This window comes from Copadichromis virginalis, linkage group LG17 (assembly GCF_057382275.1).
Source record: "Copadichromis virginalis isolate Kocher_CV1m ecotype Utaka linkage group LG17, C_Virginalis_male_GT1.1, whole genome shotgun sequence".
Taxonomy (NCBI): Eukaryota; Metazoa; Chordata; class Actinopteri; order Cichliformes; family Cichlidae; genus Copadichromis; species Copadichromis virginalis.
In genome coordinates this window covers 35,426,815-35,441,400 of record NC_140634.1, presented here as the reverse complement: position 1 = coordinate 35,441,400, position 14,586 = coordinate 35,426,815, and the positions used below count along the sequence as shown (strand labels likewise).

The window sequence follows — 14,586 nt, the reverse complement described above, 5'->3', positions numbered from 1 at the left end:
AGGCACACGAGTACAAGAATTCAATGTTTTCACTTCATTTTAAGCATCTCCAGTGTTCAGTGAACTTTATTTTTTTTGTTATCCTCTGAGCTAAAAAATAATAATACAAAGATTTATTCAGAAGACAAAATAATTTCACGGAGAACGTGTGGTAGCTCGTTTCCTTGCATGAGAGCAGATAAGATTTAGATTCATGACTATGTTAATGCAACACTGATAATCTTTTGTAGTGGAAATGTGATACCTGGAGAGATACTTTTTATTATTCTGTAAAAGCACTGGTTTCACAGTAGTGGTCAGCAAATTTAAAGAAAAAAATCCAACACTTGTTTAAGTCACTGTTTTGATGGCCTTTCTCTCCATCAGCACAGTTTTTCTCTCCAAGTGCACTCTGACAGGAGGGAAGTGAAACACACTGAAGGCAATGTTGCGGTAACCTTCTATGAAGGTCAGAGGCTGATGGGTGTCCTGGAGTAATTCTATCTTGGTCGCATTAGCCTCCATCAATAGGTGCGAGTACATCTGCATAGCTGGGCTCGTGGGGCTCAAGTCCTCACGTTTGTCATATCTGTTGAAAACGGGAAGTAAAGTGTTAAAAATGTTTAAAATAATATTTTAAGTTTACTTAAAAAGCTAAGATAAAAAAATAAAGCTGTATTTATTTTTGTCACTTTGATGATGTAACCCGCTTCATAAGGCTTTCACAGACATGTTTATTGAGGTCCAGCATGTCTGACCTGCCTTTCCAAAGTATTTGTACTGCAGTACCTATTCTGAGATTGTAACAATTTCCCCATTTCCAAATGTTACCCATGTTATAATATTTGAAAAAAGCTAAAACTGACAATACAGATACTGAAAACTGAAGTGAGGCCAAATTTTTTTCTGAATTCTAAGCTTAACTCAAAACACACACAAAAAAATAGAAAATTTAAAACTGTATATAAAAAAAAAAAAAAAAAGAAGATTGGTGTTTTATTTTGATCTGAAATCTGTCCACCAACCTCCAGTTTTTGTTTAGTTGTAGGAAGCGTGAAACTCCAGTCTCAGCAGTGTAGGTGTCAATGTGAACAAATACATCTGAGGAAAGACAGCAACAATGAGAGTTCACTAGAAAACCACGATTCTTTATCACCTGCATTTCTGACAGACTTTTAAATATGTAACTGTGTGAGCGCTCCCTTCAGAAAGAAAAAAAAAGCTTGATGTGATTCCAACCTGCTGAGGCTGGCAACAGCCGGTGTAGTTCCTGCATTCCTCTGCCTCCAGGGTAGTTGTGGTGAGAAACATAGAGGCAAATACCAGAGTATGCCGTGTTTGCCAACAGCTGGCCAACCACAAATGCAGAACCCAGTTTGTATATCCAGGATTTCTGGTAGTTGCACAAACTAAATCACATAGAAGGAGGAAAAAACAAACAAAACAGTAAAAAGCATGACAAACAGCTTCAGCTCTCCAAATTTCAATGTCAATTTTAAGAGAAAGGAAACTTTTTAGGATCATTCACTCTTCTTTCAATATAAGGACAGGTGCCGTATGTTTCAGCTTACATGAAAGAGCAACCACGCGCAGCCACCAAACTGAGCACGGGAAAAGTGTATATGATGAAACGCAGCTCTTTGTGGGGCAACAGTGAGTAGAGCAGAATGAAGCCCACTGTGGGCAGCAGCAGTGCTCTCATTCGCCTGTCAAGGAGGCCAAGGGGGACAAAGAACAGCGTGCAGCCCAGGGCGCGAGGTACAGCAGAGTAGAAGTACCAGAGAAATGGAGAGGTTTACTGGGGAGAATAGTCAAGGACTGCTATAACCAACCAACAATAAACCAACAACGTCATAAAATTACCTGAGTTTTAACTGAGCTAGAATGCTAAAGGAGACTGGACTCATACAGGAATATTTTAACAAAGGGCATCAACATGCTGTTCATCAACACGCTTTTAAGATACCATGAAACTAAAACATTTATTAAATTAACAGTTATAAACTAAGAAATCTGTTGCTGTGAAATTGTGCAATACAAATAAAATGACTGAAATATTCAGTCCAACAAGGAAAGTAATTTTTCCACAGTCAACAAAGTCCTAACTCTAACAGTTATCCTCTCCTACTATTTCCATAAAGTGAAATGTCACATTTTCTAATACATTGTGTTTTTCTTGTGGTTGTCATTTCCCCCCCATAGTTTCCCAACTATCAAACAGCTAAGCAAACAGGATGTGCTGGAATAAATCAAAGGATATTCCCCAGTTGGAACTTTTGTTGAGAATGGTGTTGTACCACAAAACCTGGCCTTCAGGCCACAGGAGCTTCCTCCAGAAGAAGGTATCAACAGCCACTGTCAGAGCTGCAGGAGACAAAGGAAAGCAAACACAAACAGTGATCAGCACGTTTTTAATATTGTTAGACATACACTGTATTTATTATAGATGAACCACTAACCTAATGACAATATCCCAGCAGGAACAGTATATTTCAGCAGCTGCAGCAGCCCCAGCTTCCTGCTCAGGAGCGACATCAGTAACATGAGGCCCATAAAGATGCACAACTCTGACCGGAACACAATGATGACCAAAGCAGACAGGGAGATGAACCGGCCATATCTCTGAGCCATCCATGATGTGAATGCTATAAGAACTGGGCCGAGAATTTTACTCATCATTATAATGCTCGATTATTTAAGTTCCAAAAATAACAAAGAAAGAAACTAGAACTCAAATGAGAGCTGATGGGTTACCTAATGGCAGGGCGAATACATTGGGCAGTGTCCTTGTGCTGTAGAACATTAAATGAAACTGAGATGCACATATAAGGCAGAAAAGGTCTGCAACTGTGGAGCCAAACTGCCTCCTTGCTTCTCTCTGCATGTGCCACAGTGCACCGATGACGCACACTCCCAGGGAAGCTCGGACTGTGCAGAAAGAACAGCACATTAAACATCTCTTTAGAGCTTTTAATTACCTTTACATCTCAGTGGTTTGGATACTAAACAACAAAAAGTGAGATGGTACGCTACCTATAAGCTGTGTGTAGAATTTTGGTGCATCCAGCAGGGAAGAAAGAAAAACAACAGGGGAGGAGAGCGTGGAGAGGAAGAGGGGGCCAAGGAAAGTCCGCGGCACCACACCGGGGAACTCATGATGGTCATACTGGAAAAAAAAAAAAAAAAAAAAAAGGTACTTTCTAAGACTTATACAGCCACAAATCACTGTGATTTAAAGTGATTTAAAATTTATAAATGTGATTTATAAGTGATTTAAAATCCTTTAAATCACCGTATAAGTGATTTAAAGGAGCTCAAAAACAAGAGTAGATAAAACAATCTAATCTCTCGCTTTCAATCAAATCACATGACCCTAAGCAAGACCTGGAATTTACCCAGATGTCATGGATTTTTTTCTCCCTTTTTATCAGAACAAACAAGTAAACTGTCTAAAGCATCTCTGTTATGTTAAAGTCAGGACTCTCTTGGCTGTTCTAAAACATGGATTTCTTCTTTCTAATCATCCTATAGTTGGTTTTTCATTGTCTTGACTCTTCTAAGCTTCAAATCATGGAGTGATGCCCCAGTATTTTACTGTATGTATGTTTTTGACTGAATTTTGAATTTATTACTCTCTGCATGTCCAGATATCCAGACCATAAAAAAACAAAAATAAAAAGCCAAACCATGATCCTCCCTCCACCGTGCTTTACAATGTCTTCACAGCATTGTTTCACCCCCTACACTGTACAGTGCATGCTTCTTATAAAGGTAAACCTTTGTCTAATCTTCCCAGAGAAGATTTATCTAGTAAAATTGAGCAACATTCAGGCATTCTCATGCAAATTTGAGATGTGTTGCAATGTATTTTTAAGTCATTCTCACAGTTACTCTGTCATCTGTGGAAGGATACTACTGACAGCTCTGTACCATGTTGTGTAGTTCATCTTGTAGTGAACACCTAATTAAAAATATCACAAGCTGTAAAGACTGCTGCAAATATTTTTGCTGTCTATTGGGTTCGTTTTTGTTTTTCCTTTTTGGGGGGTCCAAGTTTCCTAAGCCCTAGTCCAGTCCTAAGTTTCAGGACTGCTTACTGTGCTCTTGACTTATTATTTTTCAGGACACCCTCATCACAGGGAACACAACAGTCCTGCATGTTATCAAGTTGTAATATATTGTGATAAGCAACATTGTAATAAACAATAAAATAGAACAAAAGCATTGATGCCACAACAGAACAGAATAAAGCCCAATAGATACTGATATTGAGTAATTTAACAATTCCGATATATCAACTTATTGTTTTTCTTTCAGGCACACAAAACATAATAAATGTCAGGGAAATCTGTTTATGTGTAGTTGTTTATGAGTCTTTACGAAGGTTATAAGACATTTCTGTTTAAAAATGTTTTATTGTCATAACAAGATCAGCTGGTTGTTGAGTTTGTGGCATTTCAAACAGGTTTTGCCAGGCTAGCTTCAGAGTGCCCTCTGGTGTACATGCAATGCAACATCAATACTCCGAAAGGTGATTCTCCAGTCTCTTCTTTGGATTTTTTAAATTTTAAATTTCTTATAAATCTTGATAGTGATATATCAGAGCACTACAATGAAGGCAGAAAAGAACTGCAAAGCAATGTTAATGCTGAAAGCCAACACTGTAGGTCAAGTCTAGTCAGTTACAAAATTTAGTGACCCTAATATTAGTCCTCATTAGGACCACAGTTATTGGTGGCCTCCATGGCATAAATCCAATAGGTCTCTCTTTGTTTGAGGCTTTGATTTTATCCCCAACCCTGGCATCAAAGCTCGTAGTTCCCAGTAGGGTCGAGTTACTCCCATGATGTGCTTATGTGTAGTGCGTTTTGCCTTACAATAAATCAGGTTAAATAGGAACAGTATACCTATGTTCAGCCACCCTGTCCCTCAGTTTTGGTCATATTTTTCCCCATGTTTCAATAGAGCTCCTGTTATGTTCTCTTGTTTTATTGTGAATGAATGTATTTTTCTAATATTGTGACGTGAATGGGTGAGGATAAGACCACATTTATTTTTTTCTTGTAGCTATAGGTTTACGATGGAACAGTCCACACCGCAGTATAGCTGTCAAACTACTGGTGTGTATGATTTTTATAGCAAGCATCAATAGCAAGCAGAATGTTTGGGACGTAGCATTACATCAAAAGTAGGATTTAAACTGTACCCGCAGCTGTCACATTTTTTTTTTTCATAATGTACCTTATATTTAACATCTTTAGGGCCGTAAGAATGGTATTCTATTTTTTAAAATGACAAAAAGGGAAATTGAATATTACGAATGTTTTATTTACATCCACGGGTGCTTTCTGTGTCCACTTAGCTTATTAACACATCAAATGGCTGCATGCTTACCTTGTCAAAGTCAAGTCTGTGATACAGAAGGTCGTGTGCCGCCTGTAAGTTGAAGCTCTCCTCAACCTTAGTGAACGGGCAAATAAATAAATGCAAGAGAGCCACGGAAGCTAATAAAAACAACAGTGGTAGCCCCAAAACAGTCCTCTTTTCAGCCATGACAGCTGAAAAAAAAGAGAAAAGGCTAGTTTTCACTTCCGGCAGTCACAGGAAGTGAACGATGCAACTTTTACTTTGGCTAAGACGTTGAGGGGTTTTTATTAGTAGGGCTTTTGAGAAATATTATTGAAACCTAATTTTAAAAAAATGAAAAAAATTATTTTGAATTTACCTGCGAGCTTCCTGAATTTTCCACGTGGGGATGGGTTTTTTTTCTATTGTCCCGCGCGTGGCGACTCACGATTGGTTTTCCATTTTATTGACAGGCGGTTACAGCCAATCACCACAAGCCACAATTCGATTAAGACGCTGACGCGGAAAACTAGAACCGCTTCAGGGTTGTTGTTTTTTTCCCCATGTAACCGGCATGTAAATACCATTTTGTCACGCTTTGCATAGATAACGCTATTTTTCATCTAATGTTAGGAACACCTCGCATAGATGTGTCCGACCGCTGCAGCACTTTAACATCAGTGAAAAGCTTGCGTGCTAGTGGCTGGAGCGCTCGTCTCCTGATATGAAATTGTGTGAATTGATCTGCTGAGATGCTGTCCACCGGTCCAGAGCTGCGGCTGCTGCGCCTTTTGTCTTGCTTAACTCTTGTCTTACTTTGTCAAGTTACTGACGCCAAGAAGGATTTAAAAAGCGCCTGCAACACCTGCCGGCAAATCACCGAGAACTTCAACAAGGTCAGTGAGCGTTTGCAGACCTTCTTCCTTTGTGTTGTTTTTCATTGTGTTGACATGAACATACGTCAGTCTAATGTAAGATGCCTGGGTGTCCTTTACTCAGTGCAGGGTCCTTCTTATTTCTGGGCTCAAAAATTAAAATGTCTGCGTTGTATGTCAGGGCTTCGAGAGAACAGCAAACCAGAACTTTGGAGGAGGAAACACAGCCTGGGAGGAGAGGAAATTGTCTAAATATGAGACGAGGTGAGACAGCCAAGAGCCCAGCCTACAGGTCACCCTGCCACAGGTCCTGTGATCTGAGCTGTTTACTTGTTTACTTTTCACCAGACCTGCTTTCCATCAAATGAAGTTGTTTTCTTTTCTTTTCATGCAAATATAAATCTTCTTGTACATTTTGAGATGTATGTTTACAATCTCAAATTAACTTGTGCACTTGTCTCGTCTGCTGCTTTCCTTCCACCCCAGCGAGATTCGGCTGATGGAGATCGTGGAGGGGCTGTGCGACAGCAGCAGCTTTGAGTGCAACCACATGGTTGAGGAGCACGAGGAGCATTTCGAGACTTGGTGGTTCAAGAGGTGGGTTGATGCAAATGACGTGGTTGGATTTTAAAGGGGACCTAATGAGTGATGGACACATGGTCAGGCAGGCTGGCAGATGCTGATCAGGGTTGTTTGCGTTGTTAACCTGCTGTTAAACCTCGTCTCTTCCTGCCTTGTTTTCCTGTTGCAACACAGGAAAATGAAACATCCCGATCTGCACAAGTGGTTCTGCATAGAGACCATCAAAGTGTGCTGTCCAAAGGGAACATTTGGACCCGACTGCAATGGTGAGAATTTACAGATACACCCCCCAGTGCTCCAGTTATTCCCCCCCCCCCCCCCCCGTGTTTCATCTTAATTTTAGGGCTTCCAATGTTATTATGAAAACAGGTTGCTTGTGTCATACAACTTTTGCATTTTTCCAATGCTGTCCCAAGTCGTCAGATCTGTAAAACATCTACTTGCAAACAGTCCATTTCTAATTTGCGCCTCCTGTCTTCACCCAACTGTCACTCAGGAATAAATGTCGGTGTGTGTGCAAGTGGCCCTAAACATGAGCTATGTCATGAGCAATGTTACACCTGACATCTTAAAGGCAGTTTAACAAAACAGTTTACGATGCATCTGTGGCACACATCTTATTATACTGACATCACTTTAAAATGAGGCTCACTAAGATGTGAGATGAGGAGTCAGGGACAGTATAGAGTGGGGGGCCATATTTGCAACTTATCAGCCGTATTTGAGCCTCCTTTCAAACCAAATTAACATGGACAACGACTACTTGGCAACCACCTACAGAAGTGCAACACATGAGGAAAAAGGATGTAATACAAATTTATGATTTCACACATTACCGATCTTCTATTTGTTGTGCCACAGGACCTTTAAAGAAAGATGCTTTTATATTTAGTGAGAGTTTTTGACATAAACATTACCATTACTGAACTATAGTGTTCAAACATCAGTGGTCTCTGTATTACTATGTATAGAAAAACAGTGGCATTGAGTGTTTTTGGTTTTTTTTGTTTTTTTAAAAAGAAAAAAATCTACCAAAAAAGCTGCAGAAGCTACCGTGCACAGAAAAAGAGAGATCCCAAGAGCGAGTTGTAAAATTTGGTTTAAAAGCACAAAAATAATTTGTCTGTCTTCATTTTTAAGCCTGTGTGGGGGGTTCTGAGCGACCCTGTCACGGGAATGGTGCGTGCGATGGAGACGGGACCCGTGGGGGAAACGGGAAGTGCAGCTGCCACCACGGTTATACGGGCGAGTTCTGCCTAGACTGCATCGACGGCTACTTCAACGAAGTGAGGAACGACAGCTTTTCTCTGTGCACAGGTAAAAAAAATAAATAATAAAAAACTCAGTTTACCTAAATAATAGAGGTGGGGATCACCATACATCCCACGATACGATATTATCACAATACTTAACGCACGATACGATATAAAAAATTTTTTTTTTTTTAAATATTTTGTGATATTCAGATTCTGTACATAAAGGTAAACTTTATCAATATTCATTTTATCTAATATGAAAGTCTCACTCTCAGTCTTTCTCTCATTTCAGTCAGTTTTATTGTTGACAAACTGAACGGTTTGTATTACAGTCTAGTCCAACTTAACTGAATGCAACCATCTGGTACAATTATAGCTATTCTGAACTATGCAATTTATGAAAACTATGCAGCCCATTCAGCAACTGAAGAATTTGAAAGTAAATTAAAACAAAATATAATTTTACGTTAAATAAAAAAGTTTTAAACTTAATTAAAATAAAACATGTCTTAAATTAAAATAAGTAAACTGTCATGTTGGTGCCAAAAAAAAGTTAAACACATTTGGACAGTGAAGGAATGTCAGGATTCTTGCTCAGAAAAAGGAGCTGATCAGTCCACAAAAACTTTTTTTGTAACAAAATATCGATTTCTGCTGTCCCTGTAACGATACATTATTAGCAAACAAAATATCACGATACTACACAGTATCGATTTTTTTCCCCCACCCCTACTAAATAAGTTACCTGCTGTTGCACCAGAAACTCATCACCAACATGAACGTACTGATGGAAATTTGGTCTTCACTTCTGCAGAATGTCACTTCTCTTGCAAGACCTGCACTGGAGCAAACAATCAGGACTGTGATGAGTGCAAGGAAGGCTGGGAGGAAGACGACCAGGAAACTTGTGTAGGTAAGACAACGTGTACTGGCTCTCCATGCTACATGACATTCTCTTAACAAAAGTACTCAGATAAAGAGGTCATCTGAGCTATTGTTCTTGCTGTTTGGGTTCCATCATTGTTCCAACTTTGATTATTATACCACTGGTTGGATAAACCTGCAAATCTCCGATCTTTTTGCTGTTTCATAACAATTTATTGACTACACAAATTGTTGCGAAATCAACCAATAATGGACGGGTTAGTTATATTTTAAACTCAGAACAGTACCAGACCTCGTAAATTCTTGAAAATGTTATTTTTAAGTACATTTATGTTCATTTTAAAACTTGATGCTAGTAGCACAAGTCAGAATGCTAGCACAGGTTCGTCCAATTTAGCCTCAGTTTTCTGTTCTTGGCTAATACCCGGTGTGGTCTTCTGCTTCTCCGAGGTTTGATCTGCTGTTTTAGAGATGCTCTTCTGCATACCTTGGTTGTTTGTTTGAGTTAATCTTGCCTTCTTGAAGGCTTGAAGCAGTCTGAGGGGTATATTATGAAGTGAGATTAATGGCCATGTCAAGCTAAAAGTGGACTAAAAGGCTACATGTATAAAGGCCAATTTATACACCATGGAGTCCTACTTTAAAGAACTGTCATAGGTTTAACATTGTCTATTAGCCTGGATTTAAGAATTAAGAGTTTAAAATCATAACTCAGTGGAAAAATGAGACTAAAACTAAAACGTGGTGTTTCATGTCTACTTTAAAGCAGGGTGACGCGCCTTCACCCGTACCTCTGCCAACCCCTGCTTGATTCGTTCCTTTATGTACATTTTCCAGTGTCTCACACACACTCTTTTGGCTGTGTACACAAATTATGGGGGCGTACGCCATAATAAGTAGGTTTGGTTGAGCACAAGAATGACAACATTACAGGGCGCAAGTTTGATAACATCATGGAGAAGCTAACGGCTCTCCAACGGGAGATTTAGAGACCAGTGTTGGACTGTTAGAATTGCTTTGAAATTCATATGAGCTGTTCGCACTAAAGTAAAAAGCACCATCACTTCATGTGGATACCCTTTCAGCGCCAGCTGCGGTCGCAAGGCTGGAGCCGAACAAAAACACCCTGATAACGACTGTGTTTAGACTGTTCCTTCCCATTCCATGCAAGGCCACCTGGGTTGGCTGGAAGACTGTTTACTTCAATACTTCGTTAAAATGCTACACTAGTGTAATTACAATCAAATGAGGTGTGTGTTAAGTTGCCTTAACCAGATCCTATACGTCAGCGGTCCCCAACCCACCTGTTGGGGACCTGTAGTGGGTTGCAAGAGGTCAGGGTGTGAAATTTACCGCTGCTATGTGTGGTGTGAAAATGAATGTTGACCTTTTGGCTGGGGTCAAAGAAGGCATGCCCAAGAACATCCAAGGGTTCGATCCGCCGGTTAGCATCCAAGTCCAGCATTAGTTTAATCAGGCTTACCAACAAATGCTGATCACTGTGGCATCCTGTTCTCATTTTCAATCAGGTCAACAAGACACTTAAGCTTTAAGTGTCGGGTTTCTTGTGGGTGAGTCCTGTCTGATATTCAAATTATTCTTTTGTTTTAAATATATTCAGCAGTGAACACTGCAGCTTTCTTCTTTTTCTCAAGGACAGTCTCAAGGATAGCCTGGTGGCTGGCCCTGAGTGTGTATGATGAACCGGATTACCCGGGTAAAGCAGCAGCCTCGTAGCACGCTCCAAAGCTATTTAGCCCAGAGACCACGTTTCAATAATTAAATGGAATCTGAAGCATATCCTCTGGTGGCCTGTACCAAAGAGCCTGTGCACAGACACGAGGAACTACTGCAGACACATGACATGATAGGCCAAAGTCCATAACTTTGACTTTGATGGGACACTGATAGTGGTCCACAACCATTATGTTATCAGGTTTGCAGGCAGCACGTATGATTCTCATAGAACTCAAGTGGGATAGGTCAAACGGGTTTTATTCCCGGAGTTCATAATTTAAGAATATACATTGCTCAATGTCAAAGGAAAAAGCCGTCTCACTTTACAACATTGGAAGTGTCTGGATCCAAGCGTTTCAACTTCTCCAGGATGGAAATGTCACATTTTACCTGTTTACAAAAGTTTCATGGTGATTCTTGCTGTGTTTGATAGTCACACATTGTGTTGTGGCATTTGGTTACAAAACAAAGTTGCCTTCTGTAAGCAAAGCCTCCACCAAAACGGGACCTTGACACTGTCAGGAGAGTGACTGATGTCCATTTGATCAGGTTCCCCTGGAGACGGGCACCAACTGCTCTTTGAATGGTCACAGGTGAATCTTGAGGTAGTGTAATAGTCAAACATTTTTGCTTTCACCCTCATTCTGCACCCACAATAGATAAAGCCAGAAGAAAAATGTTTTTGAACACAATTAAAATATAATGATCTATATCATATATATGATGCATATAAGAACTCTTTGAGGTTTACAGAGAACGGTCTGAAACATAGAAAATGTCCAGTGAGCTGCAGTTCTCTTGATGAAAATGCCAAAGTTCAGAAGAGAATGGCCAGACTGCTTTGAGCGAGTGGAAAGGCAACAGTAACTCAAATACCCGCTTGTTATAACCAAGATATGCATAAGAGCATTTCTGAACGCACAACACATTGAAGTTTGAAGCAGGTGGGCTACAGCAGCAGAAAACCACACCGTGTGCTACCCCTGTGACCTAAGAACAGGAATCTGAGTTCTCACCGGCTCACCAGAAGTTGGAAACTAGGAGTTTGGAAAGATGTTTCCTGGTCTGACGAGTCTCAATTTCTGCGGCAACATTCAGATGTTGGGGTCATAACTTGGTGTCGTAAAATGATAAGTCCTCAGTATCCACAATGTTCAGAAAACCTTGGAAAATACTGATACTGAATATGATCGCAATTTCATATTGGCACTGATGGGCTGCCCCAAACACACCCATGTGAAGACTTAGCATTACCTATTGACTGTGATGATCATCAGTTCATCATTATTAATAGGTGGATTTAATGCTAGTTCAGTCCCTCTAAGTGTTATATAGGAAGCATTTCCTATAAACAAAACTCAGGTCGGTCAAAATGAAAACCTACGTGACAGCTTTATAAACTGCCATTTTTAAATAGTTATATAGTATGATTCATTTTGCATTCACTCAATCAAAATTAATTTCCTATCTTTTTGGGAATACAGTATAGCATATGTACACACAGAGCCTGAATCAAAACGCCTGGCTTAACAGGGAAAGTTGATAACCACAGAGGTAATACTTATTATGTCCAGCCAAGGTTTTAATTTTGTCAAACCATTCCCCTCTGACCTCCACCATTAACATCCAGTTTTGCCCCTGAGATCTAATCTGCAGACACTCACATTTTTTTTGTGTTTTCACTCTGTGGTAAAGCACACAAAGAATGATCAGCAGATGGCGCTGTGTGGTTGCCAGCCTGTTTGATGGCTCTCTGTCTGATGTGTTGCAGATGTAAATGAGTGTTCCAAAGACCCTGTTCCATGCAAAGAAGATCAGTACTGCCTCAACACAGAAGGTTCCTACTCTTGCAAGGGTAAGAGGTCATATGCCAAACAGTAGCTTTTGGAGCAGTGTGGAAATTTGCTTCCAGTGAACTTATCGCTGTTAGGTGTTTCATATTACAATGTCTGATTGTTATCCATTTACTGACAGTTTTGTGAGACCTATCTAACTTTATTCGGTATGTTTGTTCCTCAAAGCCTGTGATAAAGTTTGCTCCGGCTGCACTGGAGCCGGTCCCGATAACTGCCAGGCTTGTGCCAGCGGGTACCAAGACACAGAGGGAACCTGCACAGGTATTATTCACTATTTGAAAGATTTCTGACACTACGTTAAAGTATCAGTCTCCACTTTGAGTTTAATACAAATGAAGCCAAAAGAAGCAGTCCTTGGAAGTAAATTCTTAGTGCTTCCATGCTGGCGACCTGTCCAGGGTGGACCCTGCCTCTCGCCCTATGACATGTCATTGATGTGCATACTGTAAGCATGAGTCTCTCATCACAGTAGGATGCAGGCTTAACTTTAGATCACTTTATATTTGCATATTTACATCTTCCCTTTATGTGTCTTTAATTGTTGTAATAAAAAAAGATATTGTGAGCTCCAGACTGCTGTGGATGGACAGAACCTCTTAATTCTACCCTTGGAAAGTCTGTTTTAGTTCCCCTTAACTGATGTCACATTTGTAAGGATAATGCATTTTTGGGTTGCACCCATGAAAAACTTCTCTATACATTTTATCTATATATTCGATTTTTATTTATTTTTTTTTTAATGTATTTATTTAAATCTTTGCCAGATGTGGATGAGTGTTCGCAGTCAGAGCCAGTGTGCACAAAAGAGCACCAGGAGTGTGTCAACAATCAAGGCAGCTACACGTGCATCTGCTTTGAAGGCTACGAGGAGCAAGATGGGGAGTGTGTGCAAACACAACAGCCAGGTGAGGATGAGTGTTGGCATGAGGTAGCACAATACCCATTCTAACAAGTTTTCAGTAGTAATGTAGGATGTGAGGATGTTATTTAAGCAACATGTTTACTTTGTGTGCTTCACTGACTGCAGTGTGATTAATTCTACAAGTTTTCCTATGTTAGATACAGCCGAGGAGTCGGAAGCATCTGAGGCAACCGCGAGTCCACACGGAGAGCTTTGATGTCACAAACGGGGACCAGGAAGAACAAACTGTTGACATTGCTGCACATTCGAAGCCCCTCCTTCATAAAACTGTCAACCACATGCACTTAACGAAACAACGAGAGCCGAGAGGACGTCGATTTCCAGCAGAGGATGATTAACAGAGAAAAAAAACCACACACCTTTTACGCTCTCACCATGCTGGGTGTTGCTTTTCTCCAGTGTGCTCAGACTCGTTGTCTTTGTCTTATATGGTTTTAAAAAGCAACGATGTTTCAATAAAGATTCATTATGTGAAGTTTATCAAAAACTGACCGACGTCATCGGAATGTGGACGCTTTCAGCTTTGGGAGTTTTTGTGTATGTTGCAGCAATCATACATTACCACAGGATGGCAGTATAGTCTTATGAAATAAAGACGCTCCAGCTTTAAACCATCTGGACAGGACTAGACGGTGCTTCTCTTGCCCTGGTATCGCATAAATATTTTGAAGCTAGGCCAGATCACAGCTGTGTATTGTCCATTATATTCAATATCAACATCATTCTTATTTCCACCAACATTAACCCTCACTTATACCACACGGCCCGGTTCTACATGACGTCTGCTTGGTCTTGCAAACCCGAACCATCACCTACCCTTGATTGGCATGCTTTTTGGAAAGGCCCTTCCTCTGGCCCTGTGGGGATCAAAACACATTTTTCTAACCTAAGTCTCACCTTGCGGTAAATCTTCCCAGCTTCCTCTGTGATGATGTCAGCTGTTTTGACTGCAAGGCCCTCTAAGACATAAGAAAGGGCAAGTAAAGGCCTGTCTAATCTAGCAGTGAGGCAGCAGAGAGCCCACCTCTCTGCCTACTGTTAACTCCACCATATGGAAAGGGGTTTTCTGGAGGCATAGGAATATGGGGTTCACCAAACATATAGATATATATATATATATATAGATAGATAGATAATTGCCAAAGCAG

General features: G+C 40.3%; 2 protein-coding genes across 2 annotated transcripts; one reads left to right on the top strand and one right to left on the bottom strand.

Annotated features, from left to right (window-relative positions):
* Nucleotides 1-37: 37 nt before the first annotated feature.
* Nucleotides 38-5,567, bottom strand: alg12 (ALG12 alpha-1,6-mannosyltransferase). The gene is made up of 9 exons (XM_085436763.1): nt 5,374-5,567; nt 3,013-3,145; nt 2,734-2,907; nt 2,439-2,633; nt 2,241-2,343; nt 1,551-1,775; nt 1,219-1,388; nt 1,005-1,080; nt 38-568 (listed from the first exon to the last, which is right to left on the bottom strand). Exons 1-9 carry the CDS (start codon nt 5,530-5,532, stop codon nt 331-333), a joined length of 1,473 nt encoding a protein of 490 aa, XP_085292889.1. The 5' UTR covers nt 5,533-5,567; the 3' UTR covers nt 38-330.
* Nucleotides 5,568-5,826: 259 nt separating this feature from the next.
* On the top strand, nt 5,827-14,058 carry creld2 (CRELD disulfide isomerase 2). Its single transcript, XM_085437318.1, has 10 exons — nt 5,827-6,221; nt 6,382-6,464; nt 6,687-6,797; nt 6,957-7,048; nt 7,923-8,099; nt 8,853-8,951; nt 12,432-12,515; nt 12,682-12,777; nt 13,281-13,421; nt 13,576-14,058. The coding sequence occupies exons 1-10, from the start codon at nt 6,078-6,080 to the stop codon at nt 13,632-13,634; spliced, it is 1,086 nt and encodes a 361-aa protein (XP_085293444.1). The 5' UTR covers nt 5,827-6,077; the 3' UTR covers nt 13,635-14,058.
* The last annotated feature ends 528 nt before the right edge of the window (nt 14,059-14,586 follow it).